This window comes from Pagrus major, chromosome 17 (genome assembly GCF_040436345.1).
Source record: "Pagrus major chromosome 17, Pma_NU_1.0".
Lineage (NCBI taxonomy): Eukaryota > Metazoa > Chordata > Actinopteri > Spariformes > Sparidae > Pagrus > Pagrus major.
Genome location: NC_133231.1, coordinates 5,626,551 through 5,648,426, shown reverse-complemented (window position 1 = coordinate 5,648,426; position 21,876 = coordinate 5,626,551). Strand labels below are relative to the sequence as shown.

The 21,876-nt window shown below is 40.3% G+C and overlaps 3 protein-coding genes across 3 annotated transcripts in view; 1 reads left to right on the top strand and 2 right to left on the bottom strand.

Moving 5' to 3' along the window:
- Window positions 1-828: 828 nt before the first annotated feature.
- Window positions 829-4,284, top strand: LOC141012274 (uncharacterized). Its single transcript, XM_073485713.1, has 5 exons — window positions 829-979; window positions 1,676-1,817; window positions 2,053-2,091; window positions 2,545-2,694; window positions 2,861-4,284. The coding sequence occupies exons 1-5, from the start codon at window positions 890-892 to the stop codon at window positions 3,043-3,045; spliced, it is 606 nt and encodes a 201-aa protein (XP_073341814.1). The 5' UTR covers window positions 829-889; the 3' UTR covers window positions 3,046-4,284.
- Window positions 4,285-4,348: 64 nt separating this feature from the next.
- On the bottom strand, window positions 4,349-7,035 carry drc9 (dynein regulatory complex subunit 9). Its single transcript, XM_073485415.1, has 9 exons — window positions 6,907-7,035; window positions 6,679-6,713; window positions 6,477-6,599; window positions 6,171-6,255; window positions 5,856-6,017; window positions 5,518-5,592; window positions 4,758-4,889; window positions 4,562-4,651; window positions 4,349-4,465 (listed from the first exon to the last, which is right to left on the bottom strand). Exons 1-9 carry the CDS (start codon window positions 7,033-7,035, stop codon window positions 4,349-4,351), a joined length of 948 nt encoding a protein of 315 aa, XP_073341516.1.
- Window positions 7,036-11,712: 4,677 nt separating this feature from the next.
- Window positions 11,713-21,876, bottom strand: part of LOC141012431 (protein spire homolog 1-like) — a 38,553-nt gene continuing 28,389 nt past the window's right edge. Inside the window, exons 9-18 of the mRNA XM_073485911.1 lie at window positions 21,716-21,757; window positions 17,102-17,265; window positions 16,908-17,001; window positions 16,563-16,705; window positions 15,920-16,108; window positions 14,077-14,214; window positions 13,905-13,975; window positions 13,762-13,789; window positions 13,168-13,460; window positions 11,713-11,968 (exon numbers count right to left, since the gene is read on the bottom strand). Of these exons, the coding sequence (XP_073342012.1) occupies window positions 11,713-11,968; window positions 13,168-13,460; window positions 13,762-13,789; window positions 13,905-13,975; window positions 14,077-14,214; window positions 15,920-16,108; window positions 16,563-16,705; window positions 16,908-17,001; window positions 17,102-17,265; window positions 21,716-21,757 (1,418 nt within the window). The remainder of the gene's footprint in view (window positions 11,969-13,167; window positions 13,461-13,761; window positions 13,790-13,904; window positions 13,976-14,076; window positions 14,215-15,919; window positions 16,109-16,562; window positions 16,706-16,907; window positions 17,002-17,101; window positions 17,266-21,715; window positions 21,758-21,876) is intronic.

The window sequence follows — 21,876 nt, the reverse complement described above, 5'->3', positions numbered from 1 at the left end:
TGAAGTTTCCCCACAAACTCCTATAATGATTATAACTGACAAACAGAACAGACATATTGACTTTCTGACTTGTAAAACTTGACTCAACTTTTCAGTTTACCTCTGAAGGGGATAGTCCTGTTTTTTTCACCATGTACTGACACTTAGCTTTGCATTATTTCATTTCCTACAAAAGTATGGCATTTTAAAGATTTCATCATTTTGAAGCAGGCTGTGTGGATTGCTCATGCCTGTGTAGCACGAAAATCGGCTGGCATTCCTGTTGCATCATTTCCTCCTGTTCGTTCTGCTGCTTCAGTGCAAAACAGGTCAAAGCCATCATATATATCTAGGTGCAAACAACATGTACCACCGTGCTAGTTTGCTTGTATCCACATGTTTTATGAATCCTAACTTAAAATTGAGTATTTTAAGGCTGCTGCGTTTGGAATAAATAGTTTACGAGGTGCAGTGAAGGCATCAGGACAGAATAGGTGAGACACGGCAGCGGGGCAAAGACAAATCGCCTGTTTATGCAAAGTAAAGAAAATTTACATCGGCCTGTGGCATAATTCAATATTGAGAGGTTGCAATATCACTGATGTGTCGGTGACTTTATATCTTACTGACTGCAGGCACACACTTGAAGGAATGTAGATCCGCAAGTGTCACGCAATAACGTCATGGGGCCAATCAGTTCTCGGCACATGCTGGGTGTTTAGATTACCCACATCAGGAAGAGAACCAGTAAACACTCTCACAGTGTTTTCTTCTGCCTTCAACCGTATGGAAAGTCCAAGTTAAAGTGCGCATGCGCCACTCTGGCGGGGACTTCTCCGTAAAAATTCTGTAGGCTATATCAGTCTGTGTTGGTCCCTCTGAACAATATAGTACCACTGCTACACGAACGATGCACAACTCGGACCCTCTGTCTCTGAGCCCATTAAGGGATGATAACAGCCAGTTAACTAAAATGAAAGAGAGATCAACGCTCAGTCAGGTGGGTCTTTTTTTATTTATATATATACATATATATATTATTCTACTAGCCTGTTTACTTCCTGCCAAGTGATTCGACTCGTTGGTGGGAGTTATTTCTAGAACAATTGGAGTTCAGAGTTGGTGTAAATCAAAGTACCTGTAAGTGCCTGAGGTCAGCCTGTCAGACATACACCTGGGCAGAATTAGCCCAGAAGCTACAACTGAGGTTGCTCTAAGTGGCAGAATTTCATCATTTTCAAATGTCACTTAACAAAAATAAAGAGAGAGAGAATATATTTCGTTTTTAAATGGTTAATATTCTGGAAAAGCCCCTGAAGTGAGACTTTAAACGTGCCTGCATTGGCAACACCTGTCCGTCGTCTTGTTAATATATGCTATAGAATATGTACGGTTCTTTTTTTTCTTCTTTTTTTTTTCTAAAACAGATTAATATTAATCCCAATAGTCTAATACTAATTTGGTTTTGTGATTTATAAAAAAACCTGCCACCACTTCCGGATACCGGCAGTTGCGGTTTACGTTTTTCTTCCCACTGACATAATAAAGTTTCCAGCCGCAGAGAAGAGCATGTGACCTAAAACCCGAGCTGGGCCGTGATACTGCGATGTGAGCTGTTGTTTGTGAAAAGAAAAAGAAGTGAAATGATGGCATTGTGTGACATAATAGGACACTTGTGCCTGTGTTTCTCCTGTAGGTGATCAGGTGTAAGGCTACCAGCATGGAGAGAATCATCCAGGTGGTGCACAGGATGGCGCAGAAGAGCTACTTAAGAGCCTGTCAGCTGTTCTGCTGCCCCTTAGACACCCTGCTGTATGAAAAGGTCACATGTTGCCCAGGTAAGATTCAAATATTCTAATATTATAGAATGATGACAACCTGAATATTGTATTTTCATGTCATGATCCAGTAGAGTCTGTTACAGAGTCTATATTTATTTCTTAGAAACATGACAAATTACACTTTATCTGCTCTGATATTGTCATATTTACTTGTAAGCTGGTAGCACAGATGCCAAAAGACGATTTATAATGAGCAAAAAATGTAACTTCACGTCTCTTTTTGTCTTTAAAGCTCGAAATCAACAAACTATGGATGATAAAATGACACAAGGTAAGTTTATGTTCAGTGTCTCTATTCTTTCCTCAAATCTTTTTCTTTAATGCATTGTTAGTCTTGTTTTTCTTGCATCCCAAGCAAAATGTTCAGGGTTAGGGTTAGGGTTTTTCCCAATTCATATTTATTTATTTGATTGTAACAAATTAACAATTAAATCACTGAGTTCTTAAAAGATGCTGGTGCCTTTTCCATCATTATGAATAAGGAGGACCCAAACAAAATCTGTCAACCAAGTAAATTAATATTAATACATTTAGTTAGCAGCACATTTGCACTGACCCAAACACTTTCTTTGCTGCGGCTTTTCAATCTTTTTCCATATATTCAGGGGAACTCTGAGGAACTTAGAGATAGTGACACATTTCTCTTACATCACTCTGGAACAACAACTTCCCTTTCTCATATTCTCTTCCCTTTTCCCCTTTCTCTGTCTCGCCCACTCATAAGCACTGGCAATCCGGAGTCTGCCGTCAACCATTTTAATAGTGAACATCAGCAACTCAACCTTGATTGACTGCGTCATTGGCAACGACTCCTACCCATCTCTGATGGCAGAAAGTCAGCCTCTGATGACTGAATCTCGGTTCCACATGCACGGTTGGTAACAGCCAAACATTTTATAGAACATTTCCAGAAATTTAAAGCACTTTGAGCTGCAATTTATACTAGACTGTGTTGTATTGATTGCTAATTATTTGTAGTTTACAGCACTCAAGCTGCACTGATGAGAAATTAAAACATGTCATTTGTTCATGTGATACAGATCAGGCCAGGTGCAGCTACAGCTGTGGACAGCAGGGGGCAGCACAGACCACTCCTCCTCCGCTGCCATCAGATGAGCCTCCAAGCATCAGCATCCACAGTTCCCATCTCAACTGTGTCATCATCGGAGACAACAACTACATGCACGCTGACCAGAGCCTCTCGACAGAAGCAGAAGAAGTGTGAGGCTTTGGACGCACAGAGCTGACACTCACACTACTCACTCACACGAACCTGGCATCTTTGGGGTGATAACAACTTTAACTCAGTGTTTGGTCTCAGTTTTAGTCTCCAGACCACTTTTTTCAGCTTTCGGATTTGCCTCAGTCTCTGTTCTGACTCAAAGTTGTTATATAGACCTATATAATATAGTTGTTTATAGACCTAATATCAGTCTCTTTAACTCTGTCAAAATTATCTTTAGGGCGACATCTAACAGAGCTGAAACCAGATCATTTTTGGCATTTTTGATGGGAAATAATTACTTAAAATGATAAATCAATTACTGCAGATTATTGAGTCATTGTTTCAGCTCTGTTACTTTGACCTTTGACTGCCGTAGCAGCTTTGGCTATGGTTTTGGGTTTGACGTGACTCAAACCAGGTCTCAGCACTGGTTTAAAAACATAACCATCGCTCATCATCACAGTTCTCCAAGTCAGTACGCACAAACGTCAGCTCTCAAACCTTATCCTGAAAATAATTATTTTACTTCCTGTGTTGCAATGTTGGGCCTTCTGCTCCTCTGTCAGATGTGAGGACATAAAGTTGGGATTATTTTACTGCATTAATTTCCCTCATTGGTGTGACTTCGGACTGACTCATCGCTCTATGATCTTTTGATCTTTCTGTATTTGATGTCTAGTGGTCTGATATGCTGACTCATGTACTTTGTTACGAAATATGTGTTGCTGTATAATTCAGTTCATCAGCTTGTGATTTGTATATTGTGATTGCAGGAACAAGCAGTATTGAACTGCTGTTTGACTGTGACTGAAATCCTTATCATGTCATGATAAAGGCGTTGACATACGTTCAAATGTATGGCCTATGGTCATTAACAGTAGACTACATAGTAGTGTTTGTTGCAGGAAGTCAAGTTGATTTCTTGGAATTTTGTTTTTCTTGTTTTTAATCTTATTAAATATTTTTTTACTCAGGTCAACCTGTACATAAAGTATGGAATAAGAGGACTTTGAATCAAGGTGCTACTATTTTGTCTGTTCATGTGTTTACATACAGTATGATATGATACTGATATGCTCCATGTTCCCTTCACACAATGTACTACTTTTCTTAATCTTCTGAATTTAATGATGGTATGTAATGTATTTTATTTTGTTATACACTGTACGTTTGAAATTGCAAAAAAATGTTTTTACATTTTTAATGAAAGAACAAAGAAAAAATACAGAGACTTTGATCAGGAATTAAATGACTCTTTGTGATTGATTTATGTGCATTATTTCAATGTCTCCAAGGAGTAAACTCATTTCTTTTTCTTCTTCTTTCCTTCCTTCTTCTTCTTGCCTTTCTTGTCTTCCTCTGCTTTTTTAAAACTGCCGAGGCCCCGACGGACCATGCAGCCTCTCCACCAGGCCTGCAGCTGCGGGGTCAAAGGTTGCAGAATCAGAATTAGGAATCAGTACACCAAATAACCAGACTGCTTGATCTGATCTGGGACGTGACTGAATGTTGTTACCTTGGTGGCAGTTCTGGCCTCTGCCTGCTGTTGGCGCAGTATCTCCTGCTCCTCCCTGTCTTCTAACACCACCTGCTCCATCTCCCTGAGCTGAACACAATTCACAATTCATTAATGTTCATCTAATAGTGACTGTGCATCCTGTTCAACATTTGAGGATATTCACTGAGTCATGTTCAGCACTAGAACTGCTCACCCTCCTCTTCATCTCCATCAGTCGGTCCAAATTCACTGTTTTTTTGCAGCCCACAGTGTTGAGCTGCTGCTCCTTCTCCTGCTGCATCTGCTTTGTGTCCTGCTGCCACTGCTGCAGCTGCCGCTGCAACTCCTGAATCAACAACAGAAACTAGATTAGCTGCTGCAGCACTTGATGGATAGTAACAATGATAAAATTAGCAGAAAAAAACAAATATTCTTACAAAAAAAAGATTAGCTGCTGGTGCAAAAAATAACAAAAACACTTAAAATTAAAATTCCCTTTATTACTCTATTATGTGATTCTGGTCCGATTCTACAATGTTCACTACGAAAGACATTTTCCTTTTAGAGAAAAAAATCAATTCCCCCTAAAATCTGTGAAAAATCTGACATACCCTGAGACACCACACCCTCTAACTGTGAGACATGAAACTCATCTAGGATCTAATCTTGACCAACTTAAGAGTCCTCTCCTCTTATAAGTGGTAAAATATGATAGACTTTTTTTATTCCTAAATTTGCAATTATGAGCATTAAAGAATGATTTTACTTTCATCTTTTACTTAAAACCAAAGTTTAGTAGTTTATTAAATACAAACCCTTCTACACCACAGGTTTAACTTCACTTAAACCTCAGGTAAAGTGACCTCTAGCTGCACTGAGTCCATGTCTACAGGACACAGGCACTGGATTTATACTAAAAATGTTCATAATAATTGTTGTTAAGATAAAGTTAATAGTAATGTTGCTGTACCAACCTCATGGTGATTTTGCAGGAATTTCTCTGACTGCTCATGAACTCTCATCTCCTCCTTCAGCTGTCTGTGCAGCAGCTGAAAGACGAGGAGATAACAGAGGACGTGATTTGGACACCATTGAACTATGTCACTGTAGAAGTCTGAGAAGAATGTAAGAACACTAGTAAACGGCACATTTTAGATATGGGGGGGTGGGGGTGGGGGGTGGGGGTGTAAATGTCCGCTGATTCTGTACAGGAAAAGAACAGACAGCAGAGTGGAGGTCATGTCTGCACTCTGACCTCCGTCAGTTTGAAAACATCTGTTTCTGTAGAATGGACTTGAATAAATGGACCCACCTCCACCTGGTCCTGCAGCAGCTTCTCAGCCTGGCCGCACTCTTTTTGTGTCTGCTGGAGCTGCAGCTCATTGTTTTTCTCCACAAACTTCTTCCTGTGGGTAATCTTAAGTGACTGTTCATGCAGCTGGTGCTTCAGGATATTGGCAAGTTGGTACATGTCCTGACGGGGGTAGAATTCAAAGTTCTGAAGCACTGCATTCACATGTTTGATTTTATTCTCAAATAAAGGGTCAGTTCACCCAAACGAACAGATTCTCACTCTCCCCTAACAGATATTCATGAACACAGTATTGGTTTTTGGAACGTCTCTCACCCGTAGTTTCTTAGTTTTCTGTTGCTGCTCCTCTTTTTGCCTCTGTAGACTTTGTTTTCTCTGCTCCAGCTGTCTCTTCGCCTCTCTGGGTGGAGAGACACTCACATTAGTGATTTAATACATACTGTACATCCTCCTTTCTCTCACCCTTTATTGTCACCTCCTTCCACCCTGTTCTTTCTTCCCTAATACAACACTCCTCTGCTCTCAGAAATCCCACCACAATGTGTCGACAAGATCTGTAGTCGCGCATTCTTATGACAATTCTGATCAATATTATAGTTTTCAAACGGTGCAGTGATAAACCTTCTCATGTTCTCAGCCTTCTTCCTCTGCTCCTGTTCTTCCACCGTCTGCTGCAGAGAACTGAAACTCTGCTTCTCCTTCAGTTCCACATGCAGCTTGGAGAGTTGCTGTGAGATGTACTGACTGCAGAGAGGGACATGGGACAAAATTAATCAGAAAAAATGTTGATGCGACATAATGTGATTTTGTCTGTACAACTCACCAGTCTCTTCTCAGCTTGGTTAGCCTGGCTTTCTGCTAAACACACACACACACACACATGAGAAAGAAATCATGCAATGGGGAAGAGGCTGTAGCCCCTTTATGTTACACACAAAAATAAAAATATTATTCATAGGAGGATGATGAGCATCATGAGATCAAAGCAGCAGATAGCTGTGTGACAGATGTTCCTGTGGACTGTGAACAGGTTATAAACAGTGAAGCTCACCTGTGCTGCTGCAGCCCCTCGCTCCCTGATGATCTGCACTGTCAGAGTGTGTCCCAGTATGTCCAACTGATCCGAACAGTCCTCCAGTACAGCGGCCAGTGTGAGACTCTGACACTGGGATAAAGACATCCTGTGGAGAGTGTAGGACATTACCGACATTTTGTTTCACACAGATAAGTGCGGTCAATTATAAGCTAGGTGGATAAACATTTATTCAGGTCGGTGCTGCATGGTGCTGTGGGGAAATGTGAGATTTCAGTAGCTCATTAATATGCCGAATTTACCAAGAGATGATTAATAAATATGTTATTTAGTACAAAGCATGTAATGTCGTTGACAGGCGCCGTTACATCAAACTAATGGATATTTATAATTGTGTCTGGTGTAGCTATGAAGTCCGCCCCCCTAATAGTCCACTGTATCACGGTGCTAGCTAACTTTAGGTTCCATGGGAAGAGACAATATGAGCTGTAACAGGTAACAGTCACTTACTTCAGTTCTCTCTGCAACAGCCCCTCTCACTCTGGGTAAATATTAGTTCATCATTCAAGAGAAACAACATTATTTTCTCAAGCACAGCTAGCTGATGATAGCCGACAGTTTGACCGTTTACACGTCACCATGGTAACACATTAGGGCACCGCCGCCCCCCCGCAACAGGTGACACTGTACTTTTATAATCTGTTCATTATAGTAATGACTGATCCGATGTTTACGCTGTTTAATAATTAATAGTTTAATAATACGCTGTTTGTACAACAAGACGACCAGTCTAAGTACCCAGAACAAACACACTGAATAATTTTAATTTTAATATGGACTCACCATGAATGCAAAATGAGCTTTCAAGCTAATTATAGTAGGCTAGTGATGCAATGGCATGAAGAACAAGCAGGTCAGTGGAGCATGAGGCTAATATAAAATAACGACTTAATCATCACACCCAGATATTAATGAACTAATCGTTACCTAATGATTAATAACTAAAACTCTCCCAGTGTGTTCTGTAGTTACTCATCATTCTCTACTATAGACTTCCAATCACAGGTATTCAGGTATTAATCTTTAACAATTCATTAATTATCAGGTCCTTCCTGATTCATTCCTCAGTCCTACCTTAGTAAACCAACACATTTCTGTGTATCTTATTTTCATGTGTAGGCCTAACTAATAAAATGCCTGGACTCAGGGCCAAAGAAAACAGCATTGTCACTGAGGTGTATAAGGTTAAAGAAAACATTTTGAGACAAAGATAATTAACCTTTATTTAAAATATTTGAATAATTAATCAATAGAAATTTAAAACAAACTTTCAACACAAACATGCATTCATAGAGTTTTGGCAATTCCCAAACATAGTAGATTAAACCTTTGGAAATGATCTGGGAGGGAAACAGAGGCAGGATCACAAATGGAAGAAGAAAAGTCTGGGGACATCTGGTGGACAGGTAAAGAATAATTCTGAAGGGGCATAGGAAAGACTGAGATGTGGTAGTCCTGCATAGCCAGACCTAGCTCCATAACACTGTGCCACTGATGAGGTTGAAGAGAGGGACAGAGGAGCAGACATTGTGACAGTGAGGAACATCTCTGGCTCAGGTTCTACAAGCTGGAACCCCAGATCCAGTCCAGTGTGGTTCACCAGGCAGCTTTGTCATGTCAACCCCAGTGTATCAACTGGCAGGGTTGGGTAGTAACTTGGGTCAGAATTACATTATCAGGTTACAAAAAACAAGTATTACCTGATTACCACAATTAAAAAATGTGATTGAATTCTAGTTACACTATCAATAATTCCTTTTTGATTACGTCTTCAGAATATGACAATTTCAGAATTATGTGACTTTTTCTCATGAATATGAATGTGCTGAATACGTTGTATCAAAGTACATTTCTCCTCTCGTGTTGCCAGATTTGTTTAATGGGGTCTTAACAAAATTTTAATTAGAGAAAAGAGAAAGAGAAAAAATTCTAAAGTAATCCTAAAGCAATCCAAAAGTATTCAGATAAGATTTCATTGTTTGGAATCCAATAGATTATGTTGCTAATTACAAAAATGTCCATTTGTATTCCTTAATTTACTACATTTCAATGTAATCTGACCCAGCCCTGTCAACTGGATACTGCTTCTCCACTAGATTTCTTTTGGATCCCATCACTGAAAGGGTCTCCAGTACGCAGTAGAGTAGGACTGTCTGTAGTAGCACTCCGGGATCTCAGTTTATGACATCCTGGATCCGGTTGTGGTTGACGTACACCATCACCTTCCTGACCTGCCTGGAGGGAACTTTAGGAGCCAATCCAAGAGAAAGCAAAACTTTCTCTTTTTTGAAAATTTTTAAATACAAGACAAAGAAGATACAGATTCTTTGATCAGGTATTGCATTACAGTTTATTGTTGTAGTCATCATTTGTTGCACTCTGCAGGGAGATACAGCATGAAGGTAATACAGATTGAAGGTACGAGCTACACCGTAGTACATGCATGATGCAGTCACACTGTGAGGTTTCTTCTGTGGACTTCCCTATCCTCCCCTGAACACACTGTACTGGGATAGTTTCCCTCTCAGAGACACAGATTTACAGCAGTCTCACTGTCAAGATACCAACGAGGCAACACCGAGCTGATCTACAAACAAACCAGTAGAAACAAAGTATGTACACTTACAGTAGATGACTGTTCAACATATGCGTGTGATCATAAAAGGCAGTTCTTAAGGCAGAAACATCTTAATCAGGAAGATGAGGAATGTGATGAAGAACCAAACAGACATCCAGGCCTCAAGTCAGGTACTTCTTCCTGCCAACAAGGCTCTGACTGATGGAGAGAAATCATAAAGGCGTTTCATTAAGACTTTAAGTAAGTGTTGAACAGCAAGACAGTATGTTGTTAGTTGTTCCTGCCTGAACAGTGAACTAGGTTTCATAGTACACATCTGTACAACAAACATAACCATGAGCTTGTTGTATTATGACTAATCTTTACACAATACGAATACAAGTCAGGAACTTAATGTTAAGAAAAGTGAAGGAGTTAATATATACTCTATATTTACCAATGCATTTATTTATAGGTATTTAAAAATGCAAAAATATGCTATTTCCTGTAAATTATTTAAAAGCAAGTCTGAAAAAAATCCTCCACGTGGTACTGCAGGTAATATTGTTTCTATACCCGCTTTTGTACACATCTGAGTGATCTCAGTAAAAAAATAGTTGCAAATTAACATAAAGTGTGAATGTATGATGAAGAAATGTGCTTAAAGGGTAGTTCCACTAATTTTACACATTAAAGTGTGTTTACAGGTCTTGGGGGTGTACTACTGCAAATGTGAAAAAAGTAGAACAAAGCCTTTTGTGGCTCCAGAGGAAGCTGCATGGAATCTCAAAAAATTGCCTCTAGTGATATCATTCAGTGGCTAGTTGCATTGTGGGTTATTTAGGCACCACATTTTGAAAAGAAGGAAGAATGGAATTAAAAGGTGATATCTCTGGTTCTGCTGTATCGATTCTGATCATTTGTTTTTTAAAACTGTCCATAATGAGTTCAACAGTGTTGAACAGTGCTGCCTACTTTACAGACGTAGCAACTTAGCCACTGAGTAACATCACTGTAGGCAAATTATCAGATTACATGCAGCGTCCCCTAGAGCCATAAAAGGATTTACATCACATATGCGGTAGCACTCCCAAAGATGTGTATAATTGGTGGAGTTACCCTTTAAAGGCCCTCAAAATATTTTTTCTATCTGATCGTCACTATAAGCAATGGAACACAACATTTTCTGTCAAAGTTTTGGTTATATTATCAGAGGTTTTTTTTGAATGTTTAGTTTTTCATTTGCTCTGCTCACTGGTTTGAAATGGGCATCATGGGAGATGTAGGCTATGGAATTTTTTTAGCTTTACCCGTGTGGATATAAAAACATTGACATTAAAAATATTGCAGCCTCTGCAACTTTTCAGGTCAACTATTTGTTACATAATTTTCCTTCAAGATCTGGCGAAACGACTTCTCTTTTGGTGACATACAGATTAGGATGAAGTTATTATTTGGCACTAAATCTGCATAAAACAGTTTCTTTTCTAAATTTGATGCCGAAAAAAGACACAAGGACATTTCAGGACATTCCTCTGCTTTCTCAAGAAAAACAGAAGCGTGCTTTCAAGTACGCTTGGTGATGAATACAGAGGGGGGACAGCAAAATAAAATTAAAAAGCAGACGGTGACTTTTCATCGAACAATCATTTACTGTACACACATATGTAAAAAACTAAATTAAAACCCATACAAAATGTTTCATAATTCATATTTTCTTGAGTGTCACTCTCAGTTACAACACGATCTCTCACCAGGCCTTGTGTCTTCTGTAGTGCCAGTGCCTGAGGAAGCCAAACACACATCAGACCTACTTGTGCTTATTGATTTGAGTGTGAGTTGGGTTGGACCACGCAGTAATGCCATCAGAGGGGAGGTAAGTTGTTCCACTTTGAGGCTTTGCCAACAGTTCTTGTCTCTCTACTCAAACACCGTGTCCAGAGATTAAAGGATCATCATGATATGGTAAAAAAAAAAAAAAAAAGATTGTCCGATCTACAGTATGCTGTTGGCTGAACAAGCTGTACACGATCATCAGGACACTGCAACAAAAAACACACTCACCACCACTGAGGTTCATATCAGCCATTCTGACAACTTTATCTGACTGAAGTATACATGAACAGTAAGATCATATCCAGTGTTGAGTCTTTGTAATTGTGCCATTGATGCTGGAAGCAGCCAGAGAGAGATAAAGATAAAGAGTTTTAGATCTCCTTGATTGTCCGTTCAGAGGGCCGGTACTCCTCCCTGCCTTTAGGGGAGGACATGTAGAAGGACTGGGTCTTGCGTTTTAGGCGAGCTCTCTTCGTGGCCAGGGAGAGGCTGTGCTTGCTGGAGGCGATAATGTCAGTGATGAACTTCTTGCAGTCCACACACACCTCCATGGTGGCCCAATCCTCCGTCAGCTCCGGGGGAAGCTCCAGTTCATCATGAGACTTTAAGGAGCCATGCTTTGAGAACCTACATGGAAGAAAAACAGGATGAAGGCTTGGCATCAGCTGGATCAGAGAACTGTTTTCTGCTGATTTTTGGAGTACAGTTTGGTTTACTTTGACTAAAAGTTTGACTAAACTATCCAGGGTATGTGGTCATAGGCAACCCCATCTGCAGGTGGTCATAAACAGTTATTGGGAAGGGTCACTTCATCCTAATTAAAACATATTTCTCATTAACATGCAGTGTTGTCTGGTCATGTTAAGGGTTGCAACTAACAAATACTTTTTTAATTATCCATTAATCTGCTGATTATTTTCATGGTGAATCAATTAATTGTTTACTCCAAAGTGACATCTTCAAATTGCTTCTTTTGTCTGACCAACAGTCCAAAATCCAAAACAGAATACACAATACAGCAGCAAATCCTCACATTTAAGAAACTGGAACCACCAGATATTTGACATTTTTGTTTGAAATACGACTGAAACAGTTATCAATTATTTTTTTCGGGTCAATTACTCGCCCAATCCTTGCAGCTCTGGAATTGTTTTAGTTTAATCTGTCAAGGTTTTGTGTTCACCACAGTAGGGCTATAATAGTAATTGTTGTTGCTTATTTTATTTGGTTTCATCTTTTTTGTTTGGAATTTTAATTTTTCTTTGAATTTATGGTAAAGCACTTTGTGTTTTTTTCCACAAAAGTTATTATTATTAATACAAGATGAATGAAATCTGTTTTTTAAGTACTCAATTGATCACTGAGTAAGAGTTTTAAGAGTAAAAATCTCACAAGTAGCTGTTGATGAAATGAACAAATCAATGAAGATTTACTCCTCTGTGTATTTCTGTACTTTCTGTGACCATGGTACTTTTCAGCCACTAGATGTCACAGTGACAGTGCACTGTGGTACACAGATACAAACTGGATATACTGTATGAGCAGTAACTACTATGATTGAAGATCTGTTGTATTTTTATTGTGTTTTAATCAGTTTTGTATTTTGTGATTATGAGCAAATGTGTTTTCATCCTTTGTATATGTTTTAGCATTTGCAACATTTTGCAATTCATTTCTTTTTAAGTATGTGCTCTCACTCACTACAGAGTGTATTTTAATCCAACTGTGCCAATACCATACAAACTCTCTATAGGAGAATGTGCATTATATCATGACATAAATAATATGACTTCTTCTATCTGATGAATTGTGCTCATAGCTCTTACTTGGACATGGTCTTCTGAATGCCGTGGCGCTGTGGGCTACCGGTGGATTTCTCAGATTTAGCAGCAGCTGCTGCTCCCGAGGCTTTTGCAGCTCCTTTAGATGCTCCTGTTGTCGCTTCTTTCATAGGGGAGGGCGCCGTGGCCCCTTTTACTGCTGACGGCCCCGGCCCTCCAGCCACAGAGAGTCCTTGTCCTACAGCAGCCATGGCAGTTATTCTCTCCCTGGGGAGAGTGTTGGTTGAGCCAATGGAGTAGATGGGCAAGCTGGAATAAGGTTTGGATGGCAGCCGCATCTATTAGAGGGGGAAGACATGAATGGTAATAAAGAGAAGCATGATGGTTGTTGGCAAACAATTCTGATGAGAATTATAGGCCGACATTTTTATAAAACTTCATGTCCTCACAAGTCAGAGGTTAGGTGTCAGAGATTTGGGCACCATTTTGGATGTAATGACTTAAAATCCTTAAGTGTGCCTTCAACAGTATTTGCCCTTATTTTGAATGCGGCACCACAATACTGACAGCTGACTGATGAAAACAAAAGTAGGCAGTATTTCATGCTGCAAAGGCAGCTGATTGGACTATTTGACCTACCTTTTTGCAGCACTGCGAACACACAGGCCTGAAAGGAGAAAAGAGAGAAAACAGAGCAAGTGATGAATGAAATCTGTCCAACCTCCTCCTGAATAGTTTTTATTTGACGTGCATTATGAAGATAATCATGTAAGATGTGTTACTTTTTGCAAAACTGGCAGATGTAGGACCAGGTGAAAAAGGAAAACCTTTTGGTTCGACAACAGAAGCAAAGCTGCAATAAAAATGGTAATGGTGAAGTCAAGAACCCAACTCATTCACTTGATGTCTCATACTGTACAAGAAACAAGCAACATGTGTCACAAAGAAAGTTACCTTTCCCTTCTTCATAGCGTTGTAGATTTCTTTGTACTGCTGGAACTTCTCCAGCTCTGCCTTAACCAGCACCTGTCTGATGTGCATCACCTCCTCTACGGTCAGAGACAGACACTCCACAGGGAAACAGAACTCCTCCTGCAGCAACACAAGCACGTATATGTACAGACACACACAACCGTGAATGACTTTGGCAACGGCAGCTCTAAGACACAGAGCTCAGTGTTTATCATTCAAAACACATGCGGCCATCCCTCTGCACCTTTCAGTGCAGCCAGTGTGGGTCCAGACTACATTTGGCTCATAAAAACGTTCTCATTGTTCACTGAAGAAAGAGGCAGATTCAGAGAGGGCTCATGATGCGTAAACAACTGGACTGAGGGGAAGACATGATCCCAGCAGCAATGCAGGGCAGCAGAGCTCCTCACAAACTGGGCAATAATTGCCTGGAAGAGTTGTGTGTTACCTGCCACTGTATATTTTCAGTCATACATACCTGTACATTATTTTTTTTATTGAAACTTGTTTTGCTGGTATGACTAGGTTCTAATTAAGAGGTGGAGGTGGGTTACAACATACTCTCAGTGAAAAGTTGCTCTAATTGTACAGACACAAAATGTAACAAATGAAAAAAAAACATGTTGAGGTGTTTTACATTAGAGTACAGCCAATATACATCCAACATGCTCGGCTCGTACTGATCTTTATTTTGGACTCGATCAGTTTATGTTGGATTAAAAAAACATTAATGTTACTGGTGTGTTTGTTTGCCATGACATCCTGTTGAGCATTTTTAACAGTCACACATCATGAGTCACTGACTGACTTCTGTAGTACAAGTTAATCCACAGTAACTCCTGCTGATCTCATGACTCCTGACAGCTACAGAATGCTGCTTTGTTACTGAACGGGAGGCAAGCAGGGGAGGAAGCATCAGACAAATTCAAACAGATTTTTCAAATCTTGAGAAATATGTGTCAAAATCCTATATACTTATAGTGCTACAAATAAACCAACATATGGAGGTCAAATCACACATTTTATTGTAAATACACCCCAGAACTCGCATACAAATGCTTCATTTTTTTGTTGAACACCACTGCTGGTTTAAATTAATTTTAGTTGGAGCTACCTACTGTTTGAGTGTTAAAATGTGATCTAAAGCAGTGAGGTGAATGATTATTAAAGGTCCCATATTATGCTTATGTTAAGATTCGTGCTTTTAATTTGGGTGTCTACTAGAAATTTTTTACATATTTAATAAATAAAAATAAAAAACTTGATTTTTCTCACACTGTCCATTGCTGCAACACATCTGAACACTCTGTTATAGTGTCTCTTTAAGGCCCCCATCCCGAAAAGCCCAGTCTGCTCTGATTGGTTAGCTCAGACAGGCCTGAGCATGCACTGCCTCTAATGTTTCCACATCAGGTCTGCCTGTGTTTTTGTAACCGCAGCCATGCTGGGGACATTTCTGAGGGAGGTGACTGTATAGTTGCGGCATCACAACCTTGAAGAAGTTCTGATGGCTCAGTTTCTGAAACGGGGCTGTGTGCATTTGTTCCATGGATTGAGCCTTTCGATATTTATCAACATAGCAACTAGACCTGCTTTATAACCATAAAGGACAGGAAATCTCACTTTCTGCAATATGGGACCTTTAAATAAATGATAGTGATCACTAGCTGCATGATCACACGTCAGATCAAAAGCAGTTCTCCTCAGTCTATTATGGCAGCATTGTGCTCTATAGGTGAACGATCTCTAGTGAAGCAGGAAGCAGTAGGAGAGGATGGGCAGCTACAGTTATTATTCCAGGACGGACTAAGCGAGACTGGCAAACCTTGGCCGACTCTCTTCCTCTGATGTAAATGCCCCTGCACAGGGCAAAAACTGCCTTCATCAACCCCAACACAAATGCCTCGATAGGGTTGGAGCTCCGCAAAGGTTGGAGAGTGAAGGGAGAAGGGCGGAGGAGAACCTGAACGAGAGAAGGTGAAGGTGTGTGTGTGGAGGAGGAAGAGGAGGTTTCCTGCAGTTACCAGGGGATAATGTGAGCACATACAGTGGATTTAGTGATAGAAAAGGAAGAGGGAAGAAATCCAGGAAGACACATGTCAGGCAGATAAAAGAGAGATGACAGTGAGTGTTTCATTTCAATCCCGTCTCATTTGTTTCTCTGCCTTCCCTCACCCATTCTCCAGTTCTCCATCTTTTTTGTCTCCTTATTAAGTTGCTGGACAGGATCTGTGGTCGGGGCTGGATTAAAACTTTGCCAGACAACGCTGCCCTCAGAGAGCCCACAGTAATATGCTGTGATACTGTTGCACCATTTGTTGTTTGCTACTGCTCTTATGAACAGTTTGAAAATAATAAAACCAAAATGAATGCTTCTTATCCTGCCTCTTTGTTGCAACTTAAGTATCATTTTTATTTCACATTTCATCCATTAAGGATAAGCAGGTCTTAAAAGGTGTCTGACTCACCAGAGACCTGGAGTTCTGTTTGGAGGGCGGCAGAAACAGTCGGACATTGGTCGGGGTTTCCTTCTCAATGGAGTGTCTCCTCTGGGGGGTCTTACGCCTCTCTGGCTGGGGTGTAGAGGAAATGGGCAGGAACATGGGCGGAGCTGGTATTCATAGAGGAAAGAGAGGTAAAAGAGAAGAGACAAAACAGCTTAACTGGAAAGATGTCATCGATTGGCTAAATCAGGGCTCATTAGAAACTGCAACAAAAGAGCAAACTCTCAGGAAAACATAGCTGTCAGTGTGTGGTTTAGTTGAGAAGGCATTTGAGCTGTTTCAGGGTTGTAGAAATAATTCCTGACTCACTTTTCTTCCCCACCGCAGACTCTGGGGATGTATCATCCATCACAGATGTAGCCACACTGGAGCTGCTTGCCGATCGGCGCCCAATAATCTCATCCTGAATGAATGGAATAGACAAGCACTTCATAATTATAGGCTCCATTCATGCCAGATATAATTTCTAAACATTGATCCCAAACTGGAAAACTCATACTGACGTCAGAGTCAGAGCTGTCCAGCTCAGCGAGGCTGGGAGCCTTCAGAAGCCTCTTCCTCTGAGGTGCAGACTGAGAGCCGGAGGGTTCGGCCCTTGGAGATGCTGATCCATTGGTCAGAGACAGAGAGCTGGATGTCCTCCTGCCCATGTATGGACTAAACTCATCTGCACAGAGTCACACACAAGGGAGTTATTGAGATAAAAGGAGGAAAGGCACTTGAGATGAATCTCAAAACACTTCCTTGTGTGAGTCCTTGCATCCAGTGTTATTCTTGTTCTGCCTGTGCTGTTCTGCCCCCGGAGAGGGGGACTGTTTTCAAATCACAGTTTTAATGTGAGGTGAGAAGATGCGATGAATCTATAAAGAGGACTGAGTTTTGAGATCCATCCCAAGGTTAAAGAGGTCGGGAAGGGTGAGTTAAGTTGGTCTGAGGGGAGGCAGAAGAGCAGGCTGGTGTTACACACATAGCATGGATGCCTCTCTCATGAAATATTCAACCTATGAACTCCTAAAATTGGATTCTCTCTCCTGACATCCTCCTCTTTTTGGGGACGCTGAATCTTTGAAATGGACTAACTGAATAACAAGATCATTCTGAACCGGGAGGAGTTATTACTGTATGTCCAAAACAACCACCTACCAAACTGCCTGACACAGCTCCTGCTTCTAGGGGTGCAAAATGGTTGAAAAGAGGGAGGGAGGGATGGAGGGAGGGTGAGAAGAGGAGACAGGAGTGCTGCAAAAGACAGATAAAGAGCCGCGGCTGATAGGATCTGTGGGAGCCTTGAAACCTCTCTCTTTTCTCCTTTCAGTCTCTTGTTTGTGGGAAAAGCATCCACATTAGCTCACCATTTGTGCTGCTGGACTGGAACTAACTGTCTGTCTGCAACCTAAGATTCCTAAGAGACTACATCACCAGGCTTTGGATTTAACTCCAAACACAAATAAACCAGCCATATTCAGCCACAATGGTGCGCTCTACCTGTTTCTCAGTCAGGCTTCAAGCTTCAAATATCCAAAGAGGAGATATTAGTTTACAGCCAGGGAGGCAGACAGACAAGGCCATTAGGTTTAGGGTGAACAAGGCCTTCCAAACCACAGCAGCTCATACTTTACCTAGTCCAGCACGGAACAAATCCTGTGGCATACTGCGAGTCATGCCAAAACCTAAAAGGGGACACCTCCTTCATTAGGACAGCTATAAGAATATTCCATCTAATTTGGTGTGTCTGTGTCGTTAGATCCCAAAAATATATCAGGATGCTTTTCAGCTGAAGCCGAGGTGTAGCTGAAATCACAAGAGGCTGCAGGAGCATTTGAATACCTTGAAAGTGTGTGTTTTTTTAAAGCTGTTGTGCATTAATGTGGTATGTCTGTAGCCACACAGATGTATTGAATTTCTTCATGTCCTGTGTATCAGTGTGGTCTAAGATCACTGCTCATGGTGAAATTCTTTCTGCCACTTTTGCGTTTTCCTGTATGAATGTTTTAAATGTTTTGTTGGTCTGATGAAGATATCCTTGCTTTTGATTCTAAAACACAAAGCTAACATACAGCATTCATGGCAGCAGCAGTTCAAAATTAGGGCAAATGTCCTAATTTGCATTCTTGCTGAAACTTTGATGAGTAGAGCTACCTGGCTAACTGAGCTACCTGCCAACGTCAGCTGGTCACTTCAGCCAAAGATAGCTACAGTCCCAGTGTAGAGAAGTTTGCCAAGGAAAACACTTAACTCCACAAAGAACACAAATTATTGTTTCTACATTCCTTTTTGTGTACAGATCGAACAAAACATGAGAAGAAGTTAATAAGTGTGTAGTCATTTTTTTTAAACACTGGAGGAAGCTGGGCTAGTTGCCTCCCTCTGCTCCCCGTCTTTATGCTAAGTTAAGCTAATCGTCCACTGGCTACATAGACATCTTTGACAAACTTGTTGTTGGTCACACTCTGTTGATGATGTCAGTTCATTTTCTGGCCATATCTTACAAATTTCCCCTTTAATGTTTCATAATTTATCATCAGGCTAGCTGTTTCTCCTTGCTTGCAGTCTTTATGCTAACCAGCTTCATATTTAGTGCATAGCCATGAGAGAGGTTTCTATCTAACTCTCTGCAAGAAAGCAAATACGGGTATTTTCCAAAGTGTGGAGCTATTCTATAAACTGTTAATGCATTATAAACAACCCAGTAGGACACACCATCTCCATTTTGCCAGTTACTGAAAATGAAAAAAACAACAACTGCCAAACAAAACTAAATAGATCCAGAAGTGCATGAGTTGTGTAACCACAGTGCTTATATCTTGTGAAATTGGATTTCTCCTTCAGGCAGTATTTTCTTGTTCCTGATTAAAACCTTAATCATCATCTCCCCCTGAAATATGGAGCAAAGTAGGAATCAACCTGCTCACTCCGAATGAAAATGATCCATTGTAGAGGGCAGGTCACACACACACACACACACACACACACACACACACACACACACACACACATTATCAGACAGCATGAATGAGTAAGCGTGAGGTGATAAAGCTTGCGGTGTGATGAGAGACACTAGCTTCAGTAGGAGGGCAGTGGAGCACAGCAATAATCTGATTCGCCTGCCTCAGCAGTATTTCCTTATCACCTCGATCAAAACTGTCTCATTAAGTTAGTCATATGAACTTGAAGCAAAAAACATCACCACTGAGAGAACATAACTCAGTTTACTGAGTGTCCAGTGCCGTGCAGAGCATGAGGCTGCACACTGATCCAACTGCACCCTGATTAAATTCTGCAAAGTCATCGGGGTGCATAAAAGACTCTTTTGTATGAAGTCGATGAGTCTTGAAGAGACAGAGGTGGCAGGAACTCTTTCAGCTGTTCCTTTTCACTCCTTGATGAGATGGCTGGCTGCACACACATCTACTTAAGATTCACAGTACAGCAGTATATTTGATAGATGATGTACTTTGCAATGGTGAGACTTTTCTTAGTGGCTAGAGATCAGTAGCAACAACCACAAACACTTTTCAAGGCTGATATAATTCTGTCCATTTCTCTCACATGAGCTGCAGATAAGACAAAGTATATGAGCTGTACATGGCTCTATCTCAGTAGCATCATAACACCTAATGATGTCCTCTAAAGAAAGATTTGAAGTGCATTGAGGCACCAATGTCAATTCGCAACTCTTGCTATAATCAGTAGCATTAAAACTCAAAAATGAGGAAACAGTGACACTGCACATGCGGTGTGATCTGTTTCATTCAGCCACAGCTGAGGTTTTTTATTTCCTCGACGCCTGCCAAATGCTAACGGGGCATGAGGATTCCCTCTTGAACTATCAACTAAGAAGAAGAAGTAGATTTGAAGAGGAGGAATAAGGTGACATGTGTAATACCGTGTGTTTAAGTGATCTGATTCCTGCATAATTTTAATTAAATTCCAGTTCGATTTCTGTCATTTTGCAAAATGAAAAAAATAATTATTGTTATCTTATTCTTAATATGAACATATACACAACATCAGTGGATTGAACTAAGCATCTATCCACACTTTCAGCTACTTATCTTGACTTCTGTGCTCACTTGCTAAGTAATTTACTACAAACTCTAAATCAAAGGTTGGTGGGAACTGTGCAGCCGGCCTGTCATATCTGGAGTAACTACATCGTCGTGGAATCAAACATATCTATTAAGCCTGCCTGTTATTTCAGGTGCTTCATCATTTATTACCATAGTTTCATTTATGATTAATGGTTTTTACAATACTATTTTATCCATTGTCTTATTTATTTCATATATTCTATTTACTTCTATTTCTTTTTAACATTTTCATTTTTAAATGTTGGAATTCTTCAGTGTTGCAAAATTCTATTTATTGTTGGCTATTTATGTTTTTATTTTTTGTCTGAGTTGTTCTTTTGCTCTGTGAATCACTTTGGACTGCACGCCTGTATGAAAGGTGCTATATAAATAAAGTTGAGTTGAAGTTGAGTTGAGCTATTGATATTGTGATAATAAATATGGGTTATAATCCTATTTGTGTACTTATCTCCATCATAAAAACAAATGTGTGTTTTTTTAAGTAGCTAAGCTACTCTTCTGTCTTTTAATGTACCCCCTGGTAGCTGCACCTGGGGTAAGAGTGCACCTGGTTGAGAATCACTAACAGCCCAAACACCAAAAGTCTTTACATTTGTTTTATTACGTATTCATTCAATTAGCTTATATTAATTTTTTTTCCAAAATGAAGGACTTAATGCTAAAAGTTGTGTCATTTGCAATTATTGAGCAGTATATAAAACAACCACCATGTGTAAGTTGTCAAAACCCCCAAATTCCCTAGAAAAATGAAAAACCTGTTTGTCCATTCTGTCAGTCTGTGTGTCACTCATCATTTTGCTCTCATCAGCATCCTCCTACTGACCAGTGTCTCACATCAGCATGTTTTCACCTCCACAGACCACAGCCGACCATCACCAACCACTGAAGCGTGACATGACATGTGTGTGCCGTGTGCTGATACAGTATGTTGGATGTGTGTGCAGGCTGAGAGAGCAGATGAGCGGCCAAACAAGGAGGGAAAGAAAAAGAGATAAAAAGCCAGGTAAGCAGCGGGGTAGACTTTACCTGACGCATCAAAACTGAAAGACATGCTAAGTGGCCGAATTACTGCAACGAGAAACAATCATAGCATTGGACAGTTATTGCTTGTGATTAGGAGGCGGATTAAGGCAAGTCTTACTGTAATACATTAAAGATTTTAATCTGCTTTCATTTGGCAAGAAATT

Excerpts from the sequence above, each read along its gene's own strand:
- LOC141012274 (XM_073485713.1), top strand. The coding sequence starts at position 890 with ATGCACAACTCGGACCCTCTGTCTCTGAGCCCATTAAGGGATGATAAC. Across the intron at positions 980-1,675 it reads AGAGATCAACGCTCAGTCAG|GTGATCAGGTGTAAGGCTAC; the intron begins GTGGGTCTTTTT and ends TTTCTCCTGTAG. Across the intron at positions 2,092-2,544 it reads GGATGATAAAATGACACAAG|CACTGGCAATCCGGAGTCTG; the intron begins GTAAGTTTATGT and ends CCCACTCATAAG.
- drc9 (XM_073485415.1), bottom strand. The coding sequence starts at position 7,035 with ATGTCTTTATCCCAGTGTCAGAGTCTCACACTGGCCGCTGTACTGGAG. Across the intron at positions 5,593-5,855 it reads TGCTGCAGGACCAGGTGGAG|CTGCTGCACAGACAGCTGAA; the intron begins GTGGGTCCATTT and ends CTCGTCTTTCAG. Across the intron at positions 4,890-5,517 it reads TCCTGCAAAATCACCATGAG|GAGTTGCAGCGGCAGCTGCA; the intron begins GTTGGTACAGCA and ends TTGTTGATTCAG.